The following is a 21,556-nucleotide window of genomic DNA, read 5'->3' as shown; positions in this document are numbered from 1 at the left end:
ATTGACAGCATCAGTCATCAATGAGTTGAAGCCAGGGCAGGCTAACATCAATCTATTTTATAACACACAAAGTCTATGTACTCAGCAAACAGAACACATGACAAAAAAACTAGTCCTACAATCAAAGTAAGGTCATTTCCCCAGCAAAATGTAGAAGATAATTGCACAGTACAACTTATGTATGTGTAAGCCCACATCAGTCACTTACATCTGTGTGGTCTTAAAGCATGAACGACAAGGGAGATAATCCAGTCATCTCTCTCAGACGGGATTTGTGTTGTCACTAACCGAAGCCATTAAAACACTGTATATTTCACTGAATAGCAAAATACATTAGTTGAAGTCCATGCATAATATTTATTATAGGCAGAGTATTATAGGCACTGAGGTGTTTGTCCAGGGACCCACTATATAAGATTGTAAAATGATGCCCAGCCAACTCCATATGGTTTCTGCACCATCAAGCATTGCCAAACACAGCCCCGATATTTGTCCACAAGCTTGAATGGAGCCAAAAATGTTTTTAAAAAGTCATGATGGCACTCAAAATTATACCTCAAAGCAACCAGATTAAATTTATTAATGGGGGCCTAGCAATAAATTGCTTATTTTAGAAAATGGCACGTGGCAAAAAATTATCCAAACAAGATGACTTTTGAAAGGGGGGTGAAAGAGAAAGAAATCAGACATGATAATGTACTAAATTCAGTGATTTTTAATGTAAATGTTGCAGATGCTTTACACTTTTAATATTGCGGTTTACTTTTCTAGGAATTCCGAAATTCAACTCACTTAACATCAACATCAACATGCCCTCAACATCATTAACAAGTCATTTGAAGCTCAATTGCTTTGAGTAGCTATTCTTCACAGCCAAATGCAGTGAATTCTCACCTGATGCAAAACCTCCAGAGTAACAGGGTAAAAGAGATTCTCCACAATGATGCGCAGGACTGAACTTTGACCAGCTAGTTGTGCCCCCTCACTAACTGTGCTGCCTGCCATTGACATGTTGCCAGTGTGCATTGCATTTACTGCCTGCAGAGCAGCCTGGGCTCGCTGTAGAAAGAAAGACATTTAATTTTAAAAAAAGGTCAAGTACAGCTTGTAACAATTGACACAAGTTTCCTAGCATTTATGGAACATGTCCCCCACAGTTACAAAGGCCTTTCAGTTTAAAAACATTATGCTATAAATTCACAGCAGGACAGAAAGAACACCTGCCTCAACAACACATATATATGGCTTTTATACTAAAAAGAATCAGACACCAAGCCACATCAGCAGATGTTCAACAAGGTGGTGAAATGGCTTGGACAGAAGTTTCAAAGTATCTTAAAGAAACAGACAGAACTCCTTTACTTAGAGATTTCTGGAGCTTGGCGCCAAGGCAACCAAAGGGATGACTCCCAATGGTGGAGCAATGGAAATCAGGGTTACATAAAATCAGAAATAGAGGACTAGAAATAAAAAAAGATAGAAATAAAGGAAATTGCAAGGCCCTTGCAGAAATATCTGTATCATATATAACTACGGGTGAGGTGCCGGATGTCTGGAGAGTGGCTAATGTTGTGCCTTTGTTTAAGGAGGGATGCAAGGAGAAGCCTGGGAACTGTAGATCCACGAGTGCGACTTCGGTGGCGGCAAGTTGTTGGAAGTGATTCTGACAGATAGGATTTGTATACATTTGGAGAGGCAAGGAATAATTAAGGATAGTCAGCATGGTTTTATGCAAGGGAAATCGTGGCTCACAAACTTGATTGAGTTTTTTTTTGAGGAAGTAACCAAAAAGATTGATGAGGGCAGAGTGGTCGACATAATTTCCTTGGGCTTTAGTAAAGCCTTTGACAAGATTCTGCATTGTTTACTAATTAGTGAAGTTAGATCACATGAGATTCAGGGAGAGATTGCCAATTGGCAGGAGATAGAGTAATGATGGAGGGTTGTTTTTTGGGCTAGAGGCCCGTGACCAGCCGTGTTCCGCAGGAATCGGTGCTGGGTCCACTTTTATTTGTCATTTATAGAAATGATTCAGGTGTGAATATAGAAGGCATGATTAATAAGTTTGCAGATGATATCAAAATTGGTGGTATAATGGTCAGTGAAGGTTACCGAAGATTACAAAGAGATCTTTGATCAACTGGATCACTGGGCTGAAGAATGACAGATGGAGTGTAATTTGAACAAATGCAAGGTATTGCATTTAGTAAAAGAAACAAGGGCAGGAATTATACAATTAAAAGTAGAGTCTTGGGTAGCACGGAGACCTCGTGGTTCAGGGACATAATTCTTCAAAATTTGCATCACATATAGATAGGGTGCTTAAGAAGGCACTTAGCACGCTTGCTTCATTGCTCAGATCTTTGCGTATAGGAGTTGGGACGTCATATTGAGGTTGTTGGTGAGGCCTCTTCTGGAGTATTGTATCCAGTTCTGGTTGCCCTATTATAGGCAGGATATTAAGCTGGTGGGGGTTCAGAAGAGATTTACCAGGAACGGAGGGTTTGAGTAATAAGGAGAGGCTGGATAGGCTAGGACTTTTTCTCATTGGAGCACAAGAGGTTGAGGGATAACCTTAGAGGTTTATAAAATCATGAGAGGTATAGATAAGGGTGAACAATAAAGGTCTTTTCCCTAGGATGGGGAATTTCAAGGCGAGGGGGCATATTCTTATAGTGAGAAGAAAAAGATTTTAAAAAAGACATGAGGGGCATTTTTTTTCATGCAGAGTGGATTGTGCGTAGAATGAACTTCCAGAGGAAGTGGTGCCTGCGGGTACGGTCACAAGCTTTAAAAGACATTTAGTTAAGTACACGAATAAGAAATGTTTTGAGAGATATGGGTGAATGTAGGCAGGTGGGACTAGCTTAGTTTGGCATCATGGTCAGCATGGGCTGGTCAGACCGAAGGGTGTGTTTCCATGCTCATTGACAACAGAAAGTAGACACACTTCTGTTGTTGCACTAAACTAAGTGCCATAGTACAAATGGTATCCGGGAAATGGCAAGTAAGAAGAAAAGAGGGCATCCAGACAATAGCTGGAGTCATTGGAGACCTAGGGAGCAGAAAAAGGACAACACTAAATTGACAAAGTTGACAGTTAAAACCACTACATCTGTAAATCCATAGACACACACACACCAAATCTTTTATTTGGTGGGCTCTGCAGCAGAGGCCAGGAAAACTGAGCAACGTGGCCAGATGTTCAGAGATGATTATACAAGCAACAGGGCTGTTATTCTTAGGTTGAAAATTTCAACTCCAGAGTCCGAGATCATGCCAAGCTTAAAAGCAACATCACAAAATAAATTATTCAATTCATGGAATAAACTCTCAATAATTAACTACAGCATGGAAGGAAATACCCAACTGAGAGTGAATAAAAACAGCTTTGCCTTTAAGAAATTCAAATAAATATTGCATTAAAATCCAAATTAACATAGCTTATAAATGCTATTCAAACAAACTATACCATGAAGCTCCACACCGAGTTTATAGCACAACATACACATTAAGGTCACCATGTGCACCTTAACTCCATCTACCTGCCTTGTTCTTTAACAGTCAATTCCCCAACCTAACTTTGTAATTTAACAACCATTCTTGTGAATTGGCACAGCAACCGCGAACCGCCAAAGTGTCACAAGAAAACATGCATTTTTTGGATGGTTTATTCAGTTTCTACAATATGTTATCAAGTACCACTAAAAGTGGTCTAGACAAAAGAGCATCATTAACAAATAAAACTTTTTGAAAATGGTGGAAAGGGAATTGATTTACAGCCGTCAGCATGCTTGCCTGGGGACAAGAAGTCCTGTTAGAGTTATATAGAGTTATAGAGATATACAGCATGGCAACAGACCCTTTGGTCCAACTCATCCATGCCGACCAGATATCCTAAACTAATCTAGTCCCATTTGCCAGTATTTATTCTTCGAGTCCAGATTGTGTTCAAATTCTGGTACGTACCTCAAATCATAATTTTCTGATCAAGTTGCACGGGAGGCTACCGATTAAATACAGATAATATTCCAAAATCAGAGAATCATAGAATCCCTACAGTGTGCCCTTCGGCCCAACAAGTCCACACCGAACCTTGGAGCATCCCACCCAGACCCATCCCCCTATACCCACACACCCCTGAACACTATGGGCAATTTAGCATGGCCAATCCACCTAGCCTGCACATCTTTGGACTGTGGGAGGAAACCGGAGCAAACCCACGCAGACACGGGGAGAATGTGCAAACTCCGCACAGACAGTCACCCGAGGCTGGAATCGAACCCGGGTCCCTGGCGCTGTGAGGCTGCAGTGCTAACCACTGAGCCACCATGCCACATAATTGAAACTAGCATCAAAAATGAGGAATGATCTTCCATTCACTGATATTGATTGAAGAGGTGATATTATCAGTTGAGGTGACCCTGTGAACTTCCTTTCACCAGCATCTGGTATTGGCAAAAATCTGTAACATGAGGCAGGTTCTTTAGAGTGAGTGAAGGGAGAGCCAGACAGTGAGTGAAAGAAAAGAATTCTTTCCAGCACTGCTTTGGCCTTGGTGGTAAAATGCATTCTGACCACTTGTTGCATGCACACTGTGCAGCTAGGCTAAAATCATATTCAACTATTTATATCTGGAGCCCCAGAGACCCCGAGAGAAATACACATATGTTAAATCATAGCCTGCATCCTACCAGAAGATAAAACACCAGCAATAAAGAAACAGCATGAACATGAACTTAAGAATGCAGAGGCCCAAACATAAGAAATAAGCTAGTCCAAAGCAAAAGCAATAGAAACACACATGCTTCCTTTAGACCAAGAAATAAAAGTTTTAAGAGGCCCAACACAGTGAAACTTGGGTTTCAGTAAAATTGATAAAGAATGTACGACTAGAAATGATAATGGAGAGAATGAAGATTTGGGGAGACTTCATAAATTCCCAAAGAACAGAGAGAAGAAATGAATACAGTACTGGCCTTGAAATCTTAAACTATACAAAATTTGCCTATTATCAACAACAATGCACTGGGAAAAAATGTCAACTGTACACTGGGAGGCCAAAAGCTGTGTATTATGATGATACTGATAACCATACTGCACTTCAAGTCTTTAACTTAAATGAAAATAGATGGTTTGCCAAATCTACTTCCTTTTCCTTTTAGAGACAGACGAGAGCAGAAGAGTGAGCAAGAAGTAAAAATGTTAGGGATTAACTTTCCTTCTGGAAAGAAACTACTCACCATATCAGACATACATGAAAAGAGAAGACAAATAAATTATTCAGGCAAGAACCCTTTACTGGATCCATTATCAATGAAATGTATTTAGCGAACAACAGAACACCACACAGGAAAAGAGACTGGATATGCTGTGAAGTGCTTAAGATGGGGGAAGCAGAAGATGAAGTTGCAACAGTTATTAGCATGAGATAATGAGACACAGATTAAGGCAAAGTCAAGACATAGGCAAGATAGAATGCCTAAAACTTTAAGCTTGGTGAGAAGCAGGAAGAATTGAGCATAAAAAGCTGCCACAGCAGGTTCAGTGTCCAGTAGCCTGGTAAAAGAAAATAAATCATGTTGGCACCCAGGCATGCAAACTATTTCACCAACTCATCATTCTGTTGCAGATTTCTGATTCCAAGTCCTAATTAGCTAATTTCTCCAACCACCCAAGAGTCAGTAGCTCCATCTCAACAATGCACCACAGAAATAGGCCTTTCAGGCTAACTGATCCAAAGCTGGTGTTTAAGTTTCAATCAACTCTCCTCCCAAACCCCTTCACTTAACTCTATGGGTATAACCTTCTATCACCTCTTGTGTTTATCCAGAGTCCCCTTAAAGTGCATCTTTGCTATTTACCTAAACAATAATGTAAGTTTCATACTCTCACCACCCTCTGGGTACAGAAGTTTCTTCTGAATTTCTTATTGGACTTGTCATTGACTTAATGGTTTCTGTTTTCTAATTTTCCTCACAAATGCAAACATCTTACTTCATCATTTCTTCATATATTATTTGGCATCCACATCCCCTTTTTGACATCCCAGTGCCCAACAAAACTATTATTTTCACAATGAAAGCGACAAAGTCATTCATCCTCTTGAGCTTGTGCCACTATTCAATACAATCATGGTTGACCTGTACAACTGTTGCAAGACTTCATACTTCTATAGTTTATCAACCTGCATTAAGACAACACACCATTTGCCTTCCTCATTAATTACGTAATTACATGCTGACATATCATGATTATTCAAGTACAAGAGCACCCAGGTCATCACACTAACTAATATTCTGCTTTATTGTTCTTCTGGACAAAGCAAACAAACATTTTCCACATTATGCAACATCTGGTAAAATTATGGTCCTTCACTCAACATAGACCTTTGCAGTCTCCAAGCTTCTCCCAATTTTGTTCCTACCTACCTTTGTATCATCAATGATGTTCAGCAAATACAAATATCAGGCTCAAGTCCCTGAATGTTCTCACTACTTTTTCTCTTTGTGATGGTGATGAAATGCCTCCTTCCTTTTTGCCTATCTTTGAGGATGAAGAACAATACAAAACGTGTGTGAAGCCTCAAACATTTCCTGCTTTCTCATTATTAATTTTCCAGTTATCGAAAACATTACCCTTCAACTTTAGCCATTCTTTTTCATTGTTGCATTGTAGAAACTTTTACGAGTGTTTATACTTCTTGCGAGTATTCTTTCATGCTGCAATTTCTCACCTTTCATTGTCTTGTTAGTCATTTGCTAGTTTCTTAAACCTTCCCAGTCTTCTGTTCTACCACTAATCTCTGCAGAGTTTAAAAACTTTGTTTATTTGACAATGCTTAACTTCCTTAGTTAGACTTAATTAACTTCTTGCAAAGTCCTTATTCTTTACTGGAAAACATCCATTTTGAATTATCAAATATCCCTCAACTGCTACTGCTTTTCTACCATCTTCCCATTTAAACCATCAATCCAGTCCACTTCAGTCAACTCTGGACTACATACCCTTGTAACTGCCTTTAAGATAATATTTACGGATCCACATTTCTCAGTCTCAAAATAAATTCAAAATTCTTTCATATTGTGATCCTTCTTGCCCAAATGTCCCTTTCCTACATGGTCTTTAATTAATCCTGTCACATTACACATTACCATGTCCAAAACACCCTGGTTTCTGGTGGATTCCACTATACGCTTTTCTCAGAAACTGTTCTGATACACTTATCTCGCCCTCTCGGCTACTTGCACCAACTTAATTCGTGCAAAATCTCTCATAATTTTTGCAGTACCTTTCTTGCAAGTCCCCATTTATTTCCCGTTCTCTACTTGGTCCTACTATGCAGCCACTGTACAGGACAAACATTTCCCACATTATGCAACATCCGCAAATTACTGTGCAAGTTCTTATCTCTGCTCAAACTAATTCTACATTTTGAACTTCTAAACTTAAAGCATTTCTCACTTGTGTACTGACTTAATCCTTTATTGACAGAACTACCTCAGCTCTTTTGCATTTCGTCCTGTACTTTCAAAGACTGAAATATACCCTTGATATTCAGGTCACAGCCGTGGTCACCTTGGAACCTTATCCTGAAAATTTCACTGCAGACGACAAAACAAGACAACAGCTGTGGACTCAGGTTTTGCTCTCAATTCAAACTCAAAATTTGAAAACTTCATTTGTTTTTATTTTCCTGCTTCAATCAACAACGTTCCTTCTCTCCCTTTTCTTGAGGGGAGGGAGGGAGGGAGGGAGAATTTAATGTTGCATTTTATTTTCTTTCCCCCTCAGGGTTAGGTGATAATAAAGCTCCTCTTTGTTTTAAAGTAGTCTTGGAGTTGACTCCTATATTTTGATTTAGTTTACAGTTTCTACTGAAACTTAGTTAAGATATTTGATGCGACTGACCAAGAGGCATAAAAAAAGAGGGGAGCATGTTCCTTTTTGTCACCTGATCGTGACATACAGTAAACTGCATTCTTAAACCCCCAATCTTCTTCCCGCTTCCATCTTCATCACCAGCACTAAAATTGCAACTGTTGGCAATCTCTGGGATGCAGCACAACCTATTCCAAAGTGATTCGGCAGTGAAGCAATGGTTTATTTATGGTTGGGAGACGCAGAAAAGAAAAAAAAAAGTGACCCATACTGCATATTGCTTGGGAAGCTAAAATCAGACAGGAACTGTGAAGAGTATAAGGAAAGCAAGAAAGCAGGGAATTAGGAAGGCAAGAGGCAGCCATGAAATGACTTAGTAATGTGGTTAAATAAAATCCCATGGCATTCAAAGATACATTAAAAACAAGCGGATAAATAGCGAGGAGGTAGGACCACCCAAGGATAAAGGAGGGAACTTTCGTTTGGTGGCAGACAACACGGGTGAGATCCTAAATCAGTACTTTGCATCGGTATTCACCCAAGAAAAGGATATGGAGGATAGTGAGATTTGTGTGGAGCATGCTAATATGCTAGGACATTTTGACATCAAGAAAGTAGTAGTGTTGGATCTCTTGAAGAGCATTAAAGTGGCCAAGTCCCCAGGGCCCGATGATATCTACCCTAGGTTATTGAGAGGGGCAAGAGTGGAGATTGCTGGGGCCTTGACCAAGATCTTTGTATCCTTGCTAGGCACTGAAGAAGTCCCAGAGGACTAGCGAGTAGCTAATATTGTTCCTCTGTTCAAGGACGGAAATAGGGATAATCCAGGAAACTATAGACCTGGATTGGGAACTGGTGGTTGGGAAGCTATTTGGAGAAAATTCTTAGGGATAGGAATTACATATATTTGGAAAAGCATGGCCTAATTAGAGACGGTCAGCATGACTGTGCAGGGCAGGTCATGTCTTACCAACTTGATTGAATTTTTATAGCAGGTGACAAAGGTGATCAATGAGAGTAGAGCAGTGGATATTGTTTGCATGGATTTTAGTAAGGCTTTCGACAAGATCCCTCATGGTAGTCTCATCCAGATGATTAAGATGCATGGGATCCACGGTGACTTGGCCGCTTGGATTCCGAATGGGCGAGCGCATAGAAGACAGAGGGTAATAGTGGAAGGGTGTTTTTCAGGCTGGAGGTCCATGAATCGTGGTGTTCAACGACTTAGACGAAAACGTAGATGGGCGGTAAGTTTGCAGATGATACAAAAATCGGCAGAGTTGTGGATAGTGTAGAAGTTTGTCAAAGGACACAGCAGGATATTGATTAGTTGCAGATGTAGGTGGAGAAATGGTAGAGTTTAATCCAGTTATGTTTGAGGTGCTGCACTTTGGGAAATCAACTGTAAAGGAAAAGTATACAGTTAATGGCAAGGCTTCGAACAGCAATGATGTACACAGGGATGTTGGGGTTCAAGTCCGCAGCTCCCTGACAGTGGCCATGCAAGTAGATAGGTTGGTAAAGAAGGCATATGGCATGCTTGCCTTTATTGGTCAGGCAACTGAGTACAAGAGTCAGGATGCCATGTTGCAGTTTTACAAGATTTTGGTTAGGCCACACAGAGTATGGCATTCAATGTTGGTTGCCACAATACAGAAAGGATGTGGAGGCTTCAGAGAGGGTGCACAAGATGTTTACCGGGATGCTGTTTGGATAAGAGGGCATGAGCTCTGAGGAGAGGCTAGAAAAAACACGGGTTGTTTTCTTTTGAGCAGCAGAGCCTGAAGGGAGACTTGATACAAGTTTATAAAATTATGAGATGTGCAGACAGGGTTGGTGGTCAGAATCTTTTCCCCAGAGTTGAAATGGCTAATACTAGGGGGCATGCATTTAAGTTGAGGGGGAAAGTTCAAAGGAGATGTGAGGGGCAAGTTGTTTTGCCCAGAGTGTGGTAGGAGTCTGAGATGCACTTTCAGGGGTGGTGGTGGAGGCAGATATGGTAATGGCATTTAAGGGACTTTTAGATAAGCACATGAATAAGCAAGGAATGGAAGGATATGGACCAAGGGGAGGCAGAACGGATTAGTTTCATTTGGCGTCATGTTCGGCACACATTGTGGGCTGAAGGGCCCGTTCCTGTGCTGTAGTGTTCTATATTGAAACACTGTTGAAAAATCCTTTAGTGGTCTTGGAGATATCACCCAATTGACCATTCTTCGTTTTGGATCCATGACAGTGAGTGGTATGAGGCTCCTAGGTGCAGAATATATTGTTGCCAGATCCAATACATCCATGACCATTTACTAATGGGCTTCAGGAGATACATTTTTCTTTCCTCCCCACCAGTCATCACACTGGCCAACTCAATTGCTTCCTCAGAATAAAAGAAGTGTGAATCTGGGCCGCTCTTGGCTGATGTAATTCTGTCACCAAATCACATGGGGCACGTGCCATTTGTTTATTGCAAGTGTCAATATATCGAATGTTGCTCCTAAAATAACCTGCTCATGGAGGTGATCATAAGATCACCTACTTGGCAGTAGTGTCTCAGCACACTTTTACTTGCATTAACCAGAATCTGTGCTACACTAATGTACACATTAGGTGTATTTGGAAAGTGAACTCTGCTGGTGCTGGTCAAGATCAGTCAGTGAAGTCAAATCTGCAAGTGCGCTGGTCTGTGCAGAAATGATGAACTTCAAACGAGAATACACAGTCATTTCAAGTTTGATTCAGAGACATTCACGGGAGTGGGGCAAGAGTGCAAAGATGACAGCAAATAAACTGATTCAGTTTCACCTCCTGATGGCTTTCAATTGATTCAAGTTGGAACTTATAGGGCATTGAAGGAAAAGGATCAGGTTCCTTTGAGACATTTACTAACTGAATGTATTAGTGATAGCAAATGGCACCTATGCAACAATACCCCTCAGAAAATAATACCATATTTAGGAAGACGAGGGAGGAGGAGAGAAACCTGACGAAGAAAAAAATTTGACGACTGTTCTTGAAACTCATTAGACCATTTTGCTGTTAATGCCAAGTAGCAAAAGGTGTTCACTGGATTATCAGCCATTGTTTCAGGTGATCAACAGCATATGTTCCAATTTGCTGAAGTACAATCAAGCAAACCAACAGAAAAGATTACCTGTAAGTTTAGATGCAGTTAATTTTATAATTGCAGTGCCATCAACTTGGCGGCTCAACTATTGTATGTCAGGTAACAGCCAGAAGTGACCCTGCTAAAACTAGAATTTTGCACTGAAATTAACAAATTATTTTAACTAGTAACTGCACATTTTGTGCATTCAGTCAAAAAGCCCAAGCCCGATTGCAAGTGTTGTCAACATTTGAACAACAGATTTCTCTGGTTCACTGCTGTAGGACAGCTCCATCTCAGAGGACTGAATGACAAAAACATTAAAATGATTGATCTGATCTCAGAGAAGAGAGTTGGAAAGGAACTTCCCATTTTCCTCTGTGATAGGCCACAGGTTTGTTTTACAATTTGTGGCCTTTCCATCAAGGTTACACAGAACATGGGGCAAGTGTAACAAGTGAAGAAGAATAACGTATAGCAATAATGTGCCAGCCATCATGGAGGGCAACAATATATTGGAACAGCTTGTGCTTTGCTATCTGCAAATGATGTATTATTGTGGTACTATTTAATGAATGTGATGCTGCGTAATTTGGACATATAGACACCAAGATATGACAAAGAATGTGTCATCTGTACTTTTATCAATTCATTTTTGTGGGATGCTCATTGGCTAGCATTCACTGCCCATCCCTAGTTGCTCTTGAGAAGGTGGCAGCGAACTGCCTTCTTGAACTGGTGTAGTCCATTTGTTGTGGGTTGACCCACAGTGCCATGAGGGAGGATGTTCTAGGATTTTGAACCAGTGATAATGAAGCAACATCAATATATTTCCAAGTCAGAATGGTGAGTGGCTTTGAGGGGAATTGGTGGCGTTCCCATGTATCTGCTGCTCTTAACCTTCTAGGAGGAAGGGGTCATTAGTTTGGAAGGTGCTGACTGAGGATCACCGGTGAATTTCTGCAGCAGTGCCTCTTATAGATTGTACACACTGCTGCTACTGAGCACTGGTGGTGGAGAGTTGATGCTGTGCCAATCAAGCATGCTGCTTTGTCCTTTATGGTGTCAAGCTTCTCGAATGTTGTTGGAACTGCACCCATCCAGGCAAATGGAGCATACTGAGTCAAAATGAAGGCAATATGCTAATTTGTACCATGCACTGCATGGGGTGCTGCAAATTCAAGAAATTTAAAGACAGAGCTGGGATAGATTACAAAAACTGAGGGGTATACAGTAGGATACATCCACAACTTATTAAAAAAATTCCTGCAAAGCCCAAGTCCAGTGCCTCAGAATCTATGACATGATTTGACTAAAAATGCACTTGGCAGAGCCTTTAATTAAAGTGGTGTGGAGAGGAAACACATCCTGGGAAGGTCTGTTTTCAGCACAATTCCTCACAAAACCGAAGTGAGAAATAAAAGAAGCATTCTCCTTAAATTTAACACAAAATACAGAATTAGTTTGAAAATGACAGTCTGTAAACTTGTGCCTCCTTCAAGGCACCAGAATCGAGTAGTTGTTAATTGTGGCAATTTGAAACATGGTTTTAGAAGTAGTCAGCTTGTAACAAAACAGCAAAAACAAAGACTAAAAATCAAAGATCCTTTAAATCTTGATTTGTTCCTAGGCTTGGGTGCCCAATACTGAAACAACTGAGCATGGCTGTACATGAAAAACAAAGATTAAATACAGTTCATGTGAAATGGTTTCAACAAGACAGCGTTCAGTTAATCTCAATTTACAGATGTTAGCTAATTCCTGTCATGTGATGAATTTCCAGATTAAAAAGTTAAACAAACTACAACATTTTTGTCTTAAGAGTTACAGTGCTCTTAGTTTATAAAGCACAACAGAACATACTTAAAACTAAACAAACTACTTCTGGATTTTGATTTTTGATCCAATATGACTCCATTTTAAAACATACATTCAGTGTACATGTCGAGCCTTATTTTCTGGGCCACTCCCAGGGTGTGAATGCAGACACAAGAATTTTATCAATAACAAATCATGTCATTGTATTCGTTTCCTAATTGACTCCAGCCTATCAGTTGATTGTAAAGGCCAAGTTTATTTGATAGCACATTGGAAACATACAATTAAACAGTGTATGAAGTTTTAAAAACCTACAAGACGACAACTCTCAAATTCTACGAGACAGTAAGGACTGCAGATGCTGGAAGCCAGAGTCAATAAACGTTGAACTGGATAAACACAGCATCAGAGAAGCAGGAAAGTCAACGTTTCGGGCCAAAAACCTTCATCAGGACTGGGAAGGGGGAGGGGAGCCAAGAATTAAATAGTGGGAGGGGGGTGGGGCTGGGCTGGGGAAAGTGGAAGGGTGATAGGTGGGTGCGGATTAAGGGGTTATAGTGCCTGGTCAGTGGGAAGGGTGGAGCAGATAGGGGAGTAGGAAGATGGACAGGTTAGTACAGGTCAGGGAAGCAGGACATGGGATAAGGCTGGGATGGAGGGATTTTGAAGCTGGTGAAGTCAATACTCAAGGCCCTTGGGTGAAATATCAGGTGTTGTTCCTCCAGTTCACATTTGGCCTCACTAGTGGACGACGCCAAGGATGGACATTTCGCCAGAGTGGGAGGGGCAATTAAAATGGATTGCAACTAGAACGTTGGGTTGGTTTGAAGTCAATATTCAGGCCCTTGGGCTGAAAGCTCCCTAGGCGAAATTGAAAATAGGAAACTTCTGGATGGTCCATGCAGAACCTTTCGGGTTACCACAGTCACAATGATGCACCTTATTGTGAACATTGATGTAAGCCTTATGTTCAACATATTAAGCTGTTGTTAAGCATATCTATTTAGTTGTTTCAGCTTTTTGAGTGTGACAGGAGAGAGCTTATCTTAACTGGGGAAGAGTGGAAAATAGGCTTGATAATTCTTGGCAATCTGCAACTGATGTACACGGCTTTGCATGTGAAGTTGTAACTTGTCTTTACTTTTTTTTAAATCTGGTTGACTCTATTCACCATCTTGGTGGAAGTCTGCTCTATTATAGAGAATAAACACGCGTGTCATAATTATCCATGAACACCTTTCTATTTTACCACCTGCATCTCCTATTTGCCCTCCTTCTCGTTCCTTGGCTCACCCTGCCCTGCCCCTATTTCCATTTTTGGTCTACCTTGTTCCCCTGCAGTGATGTAATCAAGTTGAGGGTGAGCTTAAAAAACTACTCCATTCTGTTACAGTTTGCCTTGCAGTCCCCTGACTGCATAAATTATTACCAAGCTAACTTTTCCCCTTATTTATTTTTACTCATTTTCTTGATCAAACTGATTTGGGAGATGAGTTGATGCAAGCGAAGATCTGCCTTTGGCAAATTCCTCTTTGTTATCAGGGTTGTCTTCGTGCAACAAAAGCAGCTTCACTTTCATATTTGTTCCCCTGCCTGAGGTTTTCAACCTGGCGTAATGCCAACTATTTGCTGTTAATTCAGAAGGCAATTGACAACAACTTCTAGTTGTTTTAACCCTGACACCATCAATAAAGTTCAAGATTTCATGAAGAGTATGTAGTATGTACACAGAAATTACTTGGCTCAATAAGTCCTTGGTCGTGCTTACACTTCTTTTGAGCATTATCCTTTCAATATTCATCTAACCTGATCAGCATATTCTTCCATCTTACATGCAGAGCTGTTACCCCTTGAATTAATCTCTTACTTGCCCCACCAGCTCTGTATTTAACAAACTCTTGAGTAAAGCAGATTTTCCTGAATTACTTCCTTGATTTGCGAATGATGATATGATCATTATGACCCATAGTTTTGGACTCCTGCACAAGCAGAAATATTTCCTCTACATCTCTACTAATATGCAATCAGGTCCTCACTATCACAAAAATAAGATCAATAAGTTAAAACTCAAGGCTAGTATGAAATGCTAAAGGCAGATCTTTGCTTGCATCAAACCATCTCACAAAGCCCATTTGATCAAGAAAACAGGTAGAGTAGGTAAGGGGAGAAGTTAGCTTCTTAATAATTTAGAGTCAGGGGAGTGCAAGGCAAACTGTAACAGAATGGAGTATTCTTCTTAAGCTCACCTTCAGCTTGATTACATCACTGCAGAGGAACAAGGCAGAATAGAAATGGGAGCGCAGCAGGGCAGGGCGAGGCAAGGAGTAGGAAGGAAGGGAAATAGGAGATGACATACAAGATGCAAGTGGTAAGATAGGAAGGTGTTCATAGATAATTATGACACCCATGTTTATTCTCTACTATACAGCATATTCACTATCCTGTTGGGAATCGAGTCAACCAGATTGAAAAAGTAAAAGACTAGTTACAACTTCACATGCAAAGCCATGTACATCAGTTGCAGATTGCCAAGAATTATCAAGGCAATTTTCCACTCTTCCCCAGTTAAGATAAGCTCTCTCCTGTCACTCTCAAAAAGCTGAAACAATTAAATAGATAAGCTGAGCAACAGCTCAATATATTGAACATAAGGTTTTGATGAATGTTCACAATAAGATGCACCATTGTGACCATGTGGTACTCTGAAAGTTTATGTATAGGCCATCAACAAGCCACCCCTTTAAGAGACTACACAAAACAACTTAACGGTTCCAACGTTAAAACATATGGGACACGGTCAAAAAAAATTACAAGACATACTGATTTTGTTTACATGTTACAGTTATCCTTCTGCCAACATTCAGCTTCTCTAAACCTTTCCCTTGTTGTAAAAGGTAATCCTAAGTTCACACAAAACACTTGTGCAATTTCTACATTTTTGTTTTTGTAAGAAAATTTAGCAGAATGAACAACAACATTTTAGTTCGTGAGCACGGCAGCATCTTCAAAGGAAAACAAAACTACTCATATACTTACACCTTGGTTAGGCAAGTTGTCAGTCTTCAGTTCCCTGTGGTTAGAATACTGGATGTAGATGGGCTGATTGCGGAGGTGTGGAGTGACTGTGGTGTAATAGTTCACCATAGTAACAGCTGCTTCTTCTGAAGCCATTTCAAGGAAAGCCTGCAAGAGCGGGAGGAGGGAGAAGCACTCAATGAAAGAATTAACTTAAAGCAACACAGCACAGCATGTTTTTAAAACTCATGTGAATAAATCCCCATGTCAGACTGTAATACATTAGGGAATTCTTTGCATCAATGTGGATATCACACACACTGAACCCGAAATTGTTAGTTTCAACATTACCACTGGCCCCTCATCTAAAATGAGCTATTCCATGACATGTCATAATTCAAATTCAACAGCTAATGTGAGGGACATGGTTGAGATTCAATTTACAACATTACAGAAATGGTCTGTTGAGAACCACGAGCCACAAATTGCATTGCAAAAGAAAAAAGGCGCATCACCTGGTGAGAATTGCTCACACAGAAAACAAACAAGCTGCTCAATACCCATGAATCACAGCTATCCTTCAATAGTCCTTTTGGTGACAACAGAACGGTGATAAGTAAGGTTTAAAGAAATGATCCATTTTGTGCAACTACACAACAAATACAAATAAAGTACCAAAATAATTCTCCTAAGAGCAAAATATTTGAGATATCAATAAAAACATTTAGAGAAATACACACTCTACATCAGATGAACATTCTTACAAGACAAACATCTGATGAGAAAGGCAAATATCGTGGGTAATAAAAGAAGTTAAAGATTGTCTTAGATCACAGGGAGTGGTTTTAAGGATGCTAGAAAAGTAGTGAACCTGAAGATTGGGAGCAATGTAGAACCAAGAAAAGGAGGACAAAAACTGATAAAGAAAGAAAAGAAAATATGAAAGCAAGCTATTGAGAAACAACAGAAGACTGCAAATTACTTTAGATATATGAAAAAGATTAGCCAAGGTAAATGTGGGCCCAGTACAGCAGGAACAAGAACAGTTATAATTGGGGAAATAGCAAAGAGACAAAAACTTCTTTATGCCCATTTGTCACAGAGGACAACTCTTAAAACTTCCCATTAATCCCTTGGTTTCCAAGTATTTATGAAACAAATAAACTAAAATAAATTACTGAAAGGGGCAATACTTAAAAAGTAAGCTCAATTGAAGGTTAACAAATCCCCTGGAGCAGATAGGCTACATCTCAAATTGTTGAAGGAGGTGGCTGTAAAAATACTAGACACATTGGTGATTATCTTTCAAAATTATACAGATAAAGGAAATATTCCAGTGGAAGGGAAACAGAGAAGGAAGAACTGCAGACCTATCAGTTTGATGTTAATAGGGACAATGTCAGAATCTATTACAAAGGATGTGATGTGATATTTGGAGACTTGGGAAAGAATGCTAAAGTTGGGCAGAATCAACATAGATTTATGGAAGATAAATTGTCTTTAGGAACACAAGTAGGCCATTCAACCTTTTGAAATTGCCCTCAGTTCAATAGGTTCATTGTTCTTCAATGCCTTGCACTCACCTGTTATGATAACCTTGTATGCTACTGATCATCAGAAATCAATCAATCAATCTCTACCTTAAACATACTCAAAGAGCTTCTAAAGCCCTCCGCGGTAGAGAATTACAAACATTCACAACGCTCCAAGTAAAAAAATTCTTATCTCGGATCGAAGTGGCACCCTGCTTATTTTTAAAATTGTGCCCCTGGTTCTAGGCTCTTCAACTAGAGGAAACATCATATCTGCATCACCCCCAATTTATCTCTTCAAGTATTCTGTAGGTTTCACTAAGATCACCTCTCATTCTTTGAAACTCTAGAGAATGTAGGCCCACTTTGCCCAATCTTTCTTCAGAGGACCGTCCCACCACCCAGGAACAAGTCTGGTGTACTTTCTCTCGGGCAATATTTTTCCATAGAAAAGGAGACCAAAGCTGCACACAGTACTCCAGGTGCAGTTCAGCCAAGGTCCTATATAAATGATGCAAATACCTTTACTACTCCAGCACTCCTATCTTCTTGCAATAAAGACTAACATTCGATTCGCCTTCCTACTGGCTTGCTGCACTTGTACTTGTATTTGTACTTTTAGCCTACAGTGACTTATTGACAAGGATGCCCAAGTCCCTTCGTGAATTTACACTCTCTCAGCTTTTATTATTTGAGAAATAATCTGCACACGTTTCACCTATCAAAGTGGAAAGCCTCGCATTTTTCCAGCCTGTTCAAATCTTCCCTACAATACACACTCACAGCTTTGTACCATTCACAAGTTAGGAAATATTACATTTGACCCCAACTCCAAAGCACTTATCTATATTGTAACCAACTGGTGCCACAAATACCAATCCTTCTGGTACCCCACTAGTCACAGTCTGCCAACATGAGAATGACTTATCTTTCCTAATATCTGTGAGCCAAACATGAATCCTGTGCCATGTTCTTGAAATTTTTTTCAACTGACCTCCTGTTGGGTACTTCATTAAAAGCCTACCTGAAGATTCAAGTATACTCTATGAATCAACTCATCCCCTTTATCAGGTTAGGCAACATCATCTTTCAAAAATGCCAATTTCATCACAAACAATTTTCCATTCACAAATTCATAGTGCCTACCCCCAAAATCAGATCATCAATTAGGTGTCAACTTATTCCAACCTTTATGATAGATTCTAGCATTGTCCCTACTATTGATGCAAGGCTAACATGTCTAGAGGTGCCAGCTTTCTTTCTCATTCCTTTCTTAGTAATGGGGTGATGTTGCTCCCTTCCAATCTACTAGAATAATTTCAGAATCTACAGATCTTTGGAAGATGATCACCTCCTTCAACATACTGGGATGTAAACCATCAGGTCCTGGGGTACTATATCCAATTTCAGCTCGATTAGAATCTCCAATATAATCTTATTAACGTGAGGGTCCTCTAGATCGGGACTCCCCTACCCTGGGATAAAGATCTTGGCTGTTCACCCTATCATGCCACTCACTATTTTATACCACTGACCAGAAACTCAACTGGACTCGCCAGTAAACACAGTGGCTGCAAGAGCAGGTCAGAGGTTGGGAATATTCTAATGAGTAACTCACCTTGACTTCCCAGAGCCTGGCCACCATTTACAAGGTGAAAGTCAGGGGCATGATGGAATACTCCCCACTTGCCTGGATAGGTGTAGCATCAAGAACACAAGAAGCTTGACACCATCCATGACAAAGCAGCCTGCCCGATTGGTACCATATCCTCAAACAGCCACTCCCTCCACCACTGACACTGAGTAGCTGCTGTGTGTGCCATTTACAAGATGCACCTGCAAAAATTCACCATAAATCCTGCCAAACCCACAACCAATTCCATCTAGAAGGACATGGCCAGAAGATACATGAGAACACCAACACCAGCAAATTCCCCTACAAGCCACTCACCTTCCTGTCTTGGAAACATATCACCACTCATTCACTGTAGCTGGGTCAAAATCCCAGAATTCTCTAAGGGCATTGTGGGTGAATTGACAGCACATGGACTGCAGCAGTTCTAGAAGGCAGCTTACCACCACCTTCAAGGGCAGCGAGAGGGGTATAAGCAGCTTACAGGGAAATACTGCTAGGTTAACTAAGTAGAATAATAACTAAAACTAAATACAAAACTATGCTCCTATACTACTATCACTGGTGGTACAGGCTAATAAACCTGAATAATCTCACCATATTATAATATTGAAAACTGCCTGCACTCAAATACTTAAAATTCACACAATTTAAAGGGTGGTGGAAGAAGAAGGTGTGAAGGAAAATTGGATAAAGTAATCATGGGGTAAAATGTGCAGAAGAACCAGGAAAGAAAAGGGCAGTGTGGCAAATGTGTCTATGTTCTTTCAAAGACCTATGCTGTGCTGAAATGCCTCCTTTAGTGCTTTATGATTCAAATGATTCTGTATTGCTTTGACAAAAATATATTTTGCTGAAAGTAAGCACAGATAACAAGATCTCTCGTCATGTTAAATTGGATGGCATGTCTCTATGACAAAAATGTGATGGACACGTATGATGCAATGCACTATTCTAATCCTAAATTACAGCTCTATTTTAGAAATCACAACTAACACTTCAAACAGGTTATGATGAAAACTTTGTAAATTTGTCCCAGCACTGTGGGCTCAATTGCAACTTCCCACATATGCATGACAGCTGCTTGCAATTGTCTGCCCTAGGTCTGCAAGTCCGGCACAAAGTCAGGATCTGAACTAAAGCTTACTCTCAACATGTGTACATATGGGATCACATCTCTAGCCCTTCCTACAAGACTGAAATTCAAGCATTACCTGCTGAATGCACTTCTGCAGAAGAAAATTGCTATACGAGGACAGTACTGGGGAAAAAAGGTACTTAAAATGGCTTTTCCCTCTGGGTGATGGCTTGTGTTTCAAGCATACAGTCTATAAATAAACTGCCTTCAACTCAATTAGTCTACATTGAATGCAAAGTATTTCCATCAATAAAGGGCAGTAAGCTGTATTTGTGCAAAGCGAAGACATGTTCTAACTTTTTAATATATATATCTTTCATCTGGGAGGAGTAGAATGCATGTCGTCAAGATTTGCATGTATAACAGAAACAGGAATATCAGGTAGAATATTGGAACTTAACTGCAAGTTCATGCAAACAGGGTGTGGTACATCTTTTGCTTAGCTTCTAACATCCTCTTCTCATCCTTTCATCATCCTTGACAAAGGGGTCACAAACTCATCAACAAGTACCAATCTACTTTTCTCATAGCTGCAAGGAAGTAGGCTAAAGCAGCCCCGGAGCAAAGACTATTTTGTTTAAGAGCCCAACGAAACTAAATTGCATGATGAGTTGAATGATGGATTAATGGCTCTGCTTATTTCTCCAACTTAAGATTCACAGAAATATGATTACAAAATCAAAAATTCTGTAGTTTGCAAGGAGGATATTTGGCACATGAGATTTCATCAAGGTACTGTGCCAACAACTAAACCGACTTGCCTGAAAATTGCTTTTCGGTTGATAAGAGTATACAAATCCACATACCTGATTTTTCCCTTTTAACATCAACAGATTAGTGACTTTGCCAAATGGTAAACCTAGTGAAAGGACCTCTGCTTCTGAAACCTCATTTGGAATCTTACGAATGTGAAGAACACGAGAGGGAGGGTTTGGAGATCCTTCTCCTTTAAATTTTTTGGTGTCGTTCCCATTCGCTTAAAAAAAAAGGAAAGTACGATTACTCACCATTTATTTCTTCTAGTTAATATTGTACATTTAACATCAAGTCTGCAACACCTTCAAAAAGAGCTGAACAATTGCATAATACACACGGACAATGAATCATTTGTGCATGCACTTAATACCTGTTGGATTTTGCTGTTCTATAATAATTGTGCAGTAATTACAGGAAACTGACATTCTATCGAGTCCACATCTGTTCCAAGACTAGGAACCTCAACTCAATGAAAAACTTGGAATTAAGATGAGAGAATTCTTGCTCCGCATTATCATCTGACAGCAACATGTAGCTATCAGTTCAAAGAAAGATTAAGAGTGAAGGTCAATCCTGTTCACAAACAGCACTTGTGCACATTTTCATTAGCAGAAGCCACTGATCTTCCCTTCCCTGCAGTCAACTGAAACCAGCTCTCCAGTGCCTCAGCCACTGGCCCATGT

The 21,556-nt window shown here is 40.1% G+C and overlaps 1 protein-coding gene across 2 annotated transcripts in view; it reads right to left on the bottom strand.

The window, feature by feature from the left end:
- ptbp3 (polypyrimidine tract binding protein 3) overlaps positions 1-21,556 on the bottom strand; it is a 78,673-nt gene that overhangs the window by 22,372 nt on the left and 34,745 nt on the right. For both annotated transcript variants that reach the window (XM_048595149.1, XM_048595148.1), the window contains 3 exons: positions 20,924-21,093; positions 15,836-15,982; positions 895-1,059 (listed from right to left, as the gene is read on the bottom strand). In XM_048595149.1, coding sequence (XP_048451106.1) covers positions 895-1,059; positions 15,836-15,982; positions 20,924-21,093 — 482 coding nt within the window. The remainder of the gene's footprint in view (positions 1-894; positions 1,060-15,835; positions 15,983-20,923; positions 21,094-21,556) is intronic.

This window comes from Rhincodon typus, chromosome 3, assembly GCF_021869965.1.
Source record: "Rhincodon typus isolate 14 chromosome 3, sRhiTyp1.1, whole genome shotgun sequence".
In the NCBI taxonomy this organism is placed as follows: domain Eukaryota; kingdom Metazoa; phylum Chordata; class Chondrichthyes; order Orectolobiformes; family Rhincodontidae; genus Rhincodon; species Rhincodon typus.
The sequence above is the reverse complement of the archived record's forward strand: the minus strand, read 5'-3'. Positions and strand labels throughout refer to the sequence as shown.